General features: G+C 35.3%; 1 protein-coding gene across 1 annotated transcript; it reads left to right on the forward strand.

Annotated features, from left to right (window-relative positions):
• Nucleotides 1-3,586: 3,586 nt before the first annotated feature.
• Nucleotides 3,587-6,741, forward strand: LOC140963166 (putative late blight resistance protein homolog R1A-10). Its single transcript, XM_073422432.1, has 2 exons — nt 3,587-4,715; nt 4,803-6,741. Exons 1-2 carry the CDS (start codon nt 3,832-3,834, stop codon nt 6,562-6,564), a joined length of 2,646 nt encoding a protein of 881 aa, XP_073278533.1. The 5' UTR covers nt 3,587-3,831; the 3' UTR covers nt 6,565-6,741.
• The last annotated feature ends 568 nt before the right edge of the window (nt 6,742-7,309 follow it).

The following is a 7,309-nucleotide window of genomic DNA, read 5'->3' on the forward strand; positions in this document are numbered from 1 at the left end:
AATCATCTTATGGAAGGTGTGTGTTTCGAATATTTTTTGCATATTGTTTGTTGTGCTCGAACGGCCCCCACTTACTGAGTGAAAACCATATCACTCACCCTTTACTCTCCCATCCCCAGATAAATCTGAAGAACATGTTGAGGAAGACGAGTTCGAACAATTTTGGGGCTGGTGATTCACGAGATCAGTAGTAGCCATGTTTTCGAATTTTCATGTTTTAATTCCTTGTAAAATGCTTCGGCATTATTTATTTTTCAGTTGTAAAGACGATGTTATTTTGGAATTTATGAAATAAACTGGTTTCGATTTATATTGTGTTACGAGGCTGGTTGTTTTTCGATTGTGTGATTGATAAACAACGACATTGTCGACTAACCCCGGTTTCGTGACGTGACACAACCACCATGCACATTTACATCAACACCGATGATGTGACATTCACCTATTAGATGTGATGAAATATAAACTAATTATACATTCAATAGACGAATGTCACCTAATCGATCGGTTGGTGTGCAACATATCAAAACTNCTACTTTACCATCTAAATCATGAAGCTCTCTTTCGATTCTATTAAATCGGTAAACCATCAGTGACAGCAATGTCAGACAACAAATTTGAAGTTCTTTTGAATTTTTTTTTTATGCCAAAAAAAATGAAGAAAAATCCATCTTAAACTTTGTCAAGTATTGAATACTATATCTGGCTATATATAAATCAGTAACAGCACATTAGATTTATTTTACCGGCTAAGTTTTACTTCTTCCGGTTGCGATTTACTTTCCCGGCCAAATCGTATTCTACCGACGGGTCCGGTTTCCGCCGTCGATCTCGAAATAATTTTTCTTTTTAGAATGCGTTTGTTTGTTCTTGGTTAACCTTGGGGACCTATTTCATGCCCTACTACAACTATTACATTTCAATGTCTTTAATCAAAGTTACCACTTCAATTATGAGTGCTCACCTTTTCTTTTCTTTTTTTTTTTTTAAATTCAATATCTTAACATAGAAAAGTATATAATATAACAACTTTAATTTTTTAATTTATTGGTTGGCGGATGGCTAGCTCTATCGACTGTTGAAGGATCCAATGTAAAAAAACCAGTGATCTAAAAAGCCCGCTTAAGCGAGGCTCGGCAAAAACGCTTCGCGTCGGAGAAACGCTTCGCTTCGGAGAAAGCGGAAAAAAACGGTCAAACTGTAGTTTGACCGAATTAAGCATAATTAAGGTGTTTAATTAAACGTGCTTAATCACAATTAATCGCATCTATTTATTTTTTTAATTTTTTTAATTTTGAAGGTATGTCTTTTGATTTTAAAATAATAAATTAGGTTTATAATTTAGATGTTTATTTTTTTAATTTTAATTATGATTAAGCGTGTCTGATAATAATTTGACAAATATTTAACATTTTTAATGTGGTCTAGTTGTAAAAATAAAATAAAGATTGTAATTTTGATATTTTTATAATTTTATAAATATCAGAATTAATGCATCAAACTTAAATTTATCATATTTATGTATTATTTTATCTATTTATTGGTTTGAGATAATTACAATTACACTAAAGATAAAAAACGCTTTTTCACGCTTAAGCCTGTGCTAATCTCGCTTATGCTTGAAAAGCTTGGAGCTCGACATCCGCGCTTCGGGACGCTTCACGATTTTTAAAACCTTGAAAAAACTGAAAACTTTTCATTCATGTCAAATTTTATATTCGAAATCATGCAGTATGGGATCCTTTACACGCGAATTTTGGATCCAAATATATATCAGTAGCCATCAATTGACTAAATTATTCGTATTAGATGATTAATTTGTTGGAGTACTGTTTTTTCGAATTCAAGACACAAAGAAAGTTTAAAAATTTTTTGTTTTGACGTTCAAAACGTTCTTGGTTGTATAATTTAAATAAACATTCATAAGATTTTTAGTTTAATTTAACTTTGTGTATATAATATCGGCTCCAACTATTCCGGTTTTTAAGTGAATAGAACCATTTTTGTAAATCTCTACGAACGAATCTCCTCTTTTCTTTGATCGTCTAATCAGGTCCATGACCACATACTAGATTCCTTGTAAAGATCGCAATAGAGATCTAAATAAAATTTGCGTCGCGATTGGATCGCCGGAATTTCAGAAATCTTGAGGTTCTGTGGTGGCTTCGAGGCGGCGGCGCGGTGAAAAGGAGGCCGATATATATCCCCTCTAAAATAAGGGGTGGGGGAAAATTGCCTGAAGGAGGGGAGGGATTTCAGTGTAATCGTTAAGTTTTTTCTTATGTCATCAATCTATGATAAAATATTTATAAAAATACAATATCACAATCTTCTTAGGATTCTAATCATATCATGATTCTTTATTTTCATTATTTAAAATTATCAGATTGTATTTTTTTTTTTTGAAAATATTAATTAATCAATCAATTCTAGACTCTCGTAGAATATTTCATGAGAATCTTGTACATAATAGTCACCACTACTAATATTATTATTTAATTAGTAGATTCTAAAATTATTAATTGAATAATTGTGAACTCAATATAACCCCGATCGACGATCAAACAGCGTCGATGTACCGATGGTGCAAATATTCATATAATAAAAATTGAAAATTTTGAAAGACAATTTTTCACTGATCCATTTTTTACAGCTGCCAGTTTTGTGAATTCCTTCACTAAAACAGACAATTCCAGTCTTCTCACACAATTAACATTTAAGTTAACTTCTACAACTTTCATACATAGAATCAACTTAGAAACTCCTTTATAAGTTATCTGTTTGATCTCCATCAAACTACAGTCGACAAAATTCAACTCCTTTAATTTGACTAGCTCAACGAGAACACAAAATCCGATACTTGTGTGACCCCCAATGATTTAGGGATACAACTAGTCATGAGTTCACAACTTCATTGTGATTCAAAAAGTATTTGTTCCTATTCGGACTTATCCTAATTAGCCTCAATTTTTTCGTCAACCCCTTAATCAAGAACATAAGAACTCAAGTCTGATTGCACCCATCAGATCAAATTTACAACAATTTAGTAGATTGAAAAAACATCTCATCTCAATAAACAATCTTTTCTGATGTCGAAGATCAATCAAGGCTGTAATCACATAACATACTCGGGAATTTTTAGAAATTTTAAATATGGCTCTGATACCACTTGTTGGTCTGAAGTACGATATTTTGAGATATAAATATGAAAATAAAGTATAAAATGGGACATCGAGATTTACTTGAAAAATCCCTAAAAATTATTATGATAAAAAACCACGGACAAGATGAAAAAAATTTCACTATAATATTTTATGATGTATAATCAGTCACTGTATTTATAAAGAGAACCCCCACTTTGTTTATACAAGAAAGTAAACAACTCACAAATATTGTATAAATAATTAAAAAAAATGAGAAAAACTTGAGAATTAAGATTCTCGAATTGAGAATGAGATACAAAGAAGTTTTATAGAGCTCCCTTCCATGTAAAATCCCATGTAGTAAATTTTCTTCCTACTTTTGTCAAGTTGTCAACAAATTTACCGAATATTCCATAGAACATGATCCGACATCGTCACTTTCATAGTTAATGAATGCCATTTTTTCACATTGCTCCCACTTCCAACTTTGTCGACCATTCACATCCGCTTTCCACGTTTGCTGACCAACTCCACTCACACTTTGCCTATCTTTGTCTGCCACCAACTCCACCAATCATTCACAATGAATTGGGGTCCCATCTAATCATACTTTGTTGCGTTTAAGTGGCAAATAATTGCAGTTTTCTTCTCAATTTGTATCTGCAAATCCATACCGGAGATCGTAGAAATGGCATATGCTGCTCTTGTTTCGCTTGCTCAAACACTGAAACAGGTCCAAGTTGAAGATTGCGTTCAGGTTCTTTTTGGCGGCACAAAAGAACATGAATCACTCCATGAAAACATAATGCGTCTGGTAAAGTTCCTCGAAGAATTTCCTGAGGAACACGCCCCAGCTGTTCGTCCTTTGGAAGAAGCAACCAGAGATGCTGCCTACGAGTTGGAAGATCACATCGAAAGATACGTTACTCTTTCTGATAAGTTTCTTCATGAATCAACGGACAATGAAAAAAATACTTCTTTGATCACGTTGAAAGATACGTTACATAAACATATTGAAGGTGTTAAGTCTCTGATAGAACACGTTGGTTCAATTCTGGAAGTTGCAACAGAGGTAAAGAATGCCTTCACAGCAGAAGATTCGTCAATACGCTCGGATACTTCTTCATCAGCTTCTGGTTCATCAAGACATGAACCAAGTGAACAAGAAAAACTGGTAGGAGTTAGAAATGACTTGATTCAAATCATGGATCGAGTCACCGGGTATGAGTCCAATCTTCAAATCATCCCAATCGTTGGGACGGGAGGAATTGGCAAAACTACTCTGGCCAGAAATGTGTATTCAGATCTCTTAATCGAACAACACTTTGATGTTCGTCACTGGGCAACGGTTTCTCAAGAATTTCGTGTACGAGAGGTTCTTCAAGGTCTCCTTTGCAAGGAAGGAGAAGCGACGGAGCATGCCGAAACGTTAATCGAACGAGTGTACAAAAATTTAAAAAATAGGAGATATCTGTTTGTTTTGGATGATATGTGGCATGATGAAGTATGGGATCGTGTAAGAAGGGCATTCCCCGATGACAACAATGGTAGCCGTATCATCATCACTACAAGGTTTGTGTCCAAAAGTTGTTAGCTCTTTGATTCGAATAATTTAGAATATGAATATGAATTTTCTTTTTTAACACTCGAACCCAATAGATTGTCAGACGTGGCTTCAGCGGTCGACTCACTCAGCCCACTTCATCGAATGGAGTTTCTAAATGAGGATCAAAGCTGGGACTTGCTTCGGGAGAGGGTGTATGGACAAGAACATTGCCCTCGACAATTAGAAGAAGTCGGAAAATTAATCGCAAGAAACTGCAAAGGACTCCCCCTCACGATTGTTGTGATAGCAGGACTACTCAAGGTCAACAAGACCAAAGATTATTGGGCTAGTGTCGCTAAAAACATTAATGAAGCAATAGCTACAAATGATGACAAGTTCTTTGCGATACTGTCGTTGAGTTATGACAATCTTCCTCATCATTTGAAAGCTTGTTTTCTGTACATGGGAATCTTCCCTGAAGATTATATGATACCCGCAAACAAACTCATCAAGTTATGGGTTGCTGAGGGCTTCCTAAAACCTTCAAGATCGGAAAACTTGGAAGAGGTGGCAGAAGAGTATTTGGTCGATCTTGTTAATAGAAATCTTGTTTTGGTCACAAAGAAGAGGTCTAACGGCGGGATCAAATTTTGCGGTATCCACGACGTCTTGAGGGAGTTGAGCATAAAAAGGGGGCAAGATGAAATTTTTTTTCAACACTATAAATTCCATTATACTAGTAAAAGTAATCTAGTGCAAGTACCTAATATCCAACGTCGTTGGATAATTCATACTTCCGTTGGCTCCTATTTAGACAATATCCAGATCTCACCCACCAGTACACTTGTCTCACCTATCCGTTCTTTGCTATATATTTATGGTCATGATATAGGCATATTGCCATCCACTCCGCAGTTTTGTCTACTCAGAGTTTTGGATGGACTGAAAATAAGGCTAAAATGTTTACCTGATGAAATATTCGACCTAGTTAATTTGATGTACCTTGCTTTAACCTTTGATTACAGCTATACATCTTGCTTTCCAGCTAGAGTTACCAGACTTAAGAACCTTGAGACTCTGATCACTAATGACCCATATGGTTATACTTCTCCGTATTCTATGTCGTCGGAGATCTGGAAGATGCCACAATTGAAGCATCTTGTCCTGAGGAGAGGATCCATCTCGCCCATTCTCGCGAATGAAGAATTTTCTCCAAGCTTTTCTATCCTACATAACCTGCAAACTCTTCATGTCGTAGATTTACCGTTAACCGTGGAAGTGATTCTAAGGCTTCCGAATCTTAAAAAATTGAAGGTAAAATACGGGAGCCGTAAGCACTACCAAACTAACGGTATCAACAATCTTGTCTACCTGCACCAACTCCAAGTGCTGAATTTTGAGTTGGCGGAGCTGCCTTATGACTTGCCAAATATTTACAGCTTTCCCCGGAATCTAAGAAAGTTAACTTTGAGGGGTAGTTGGATTCCCTTGGAAAAGATGTTCATTGTTAATTCCTTGCCAAACCTTGAGGTGTTGAAACTTATGGAAAATTCGGTGGAAGGAGGAAAGTGGGAGATAACTGATGAGTTTCCGAGCTTAAAGCACCTGGAAATGGAAAGCATAAACCTCAATGAGTGGATAGTTGAAAGCGATCATTTCCCATGCCTCGAGAGGTTGTTTATTCGAGAGTGTTGCTACCTGAAAGAGGTTCCGGAAAGCATCGGAGATATAGCAACACTTCAGATTTTGACTATCAAAAGATGCAATTCGGGTGTCGAGGAGTCGGCGAGGAGAATACAAGAACAACAACAGAGCATGCAAAATGACGACCTGAAAGTTCATATTGTTCCTGTACCTTCGGAGACGGCATATTAATCCTTGAACACACATTTGTTCCTATCATAGAATAGGTTGGAGTTGGACATAATTTTTTTTTTTTGTGTGAGTAACTTGTTCAAGTTTGGATTTTTGTCGTTAATTTTTCAAAGTTTGGTTTTGGTAAATTAACTTTTAATTTTCAGCTATCTTGGTCGAATTGCTGACTTGATATCTGACAAATCAGTCATTTTCGATTTCATGCTGTCATTTTTTTTTATTCTATGTCAGTATTTTTCGGTGTCATATCGACAATTAGATCATACTATTCAAAAATTAAACGTTAATGTATCAAAACTAAATTTTAAAAAATCAATGGACCAAAACCTAAAATTATATAAGTTAATAACAGGAAAAAAAAAACTATTTTCTCTTTGAAGAAATGTTTTCATAGGCAACTATACGATTAATTTAAGCAAGAATAAAGAATGTCATGTAATGGGTTTTTTTTAAAAATAATTTAATTTTAAAAAAAAATTTCAAAAATAATGTAAAAAAAAAATATTTGCAAAACTACTGCAATCCGCGCTTAAGGAGCGCAGACGTTGCTCACGTGGAGTAGCGTCCGCGCTTAAGCGACGGAATATTGTAGTGATGGAATATATATACAAACCGTCGCTAATTAGCTACGGTTTATTAAATCGTCGCTAAAATAGAATCCGCGACGGTTAGCGACGGTTTAATTACTGAAACAGCGACAGTTAATAAGTCGTCGCTAAATGCCAAAATACCTACCTTCTCACAC

The sequence above is a fragment of the Primulina huaijiensis genome, chromosome 17, assembly GCF_012295235.1.
Source record: "Primulina huaijiensis isolate GDHJ02 chromosome 17, ASM1229523v2, whole genome shotgun sequence".
Lineage (NCBI taxonomy): Eukaryota > Viridiplantae > Streptophyta > Magnoliopsida > Lamiales > Gesneriaceae > Primulina > Primulina huaijiensis.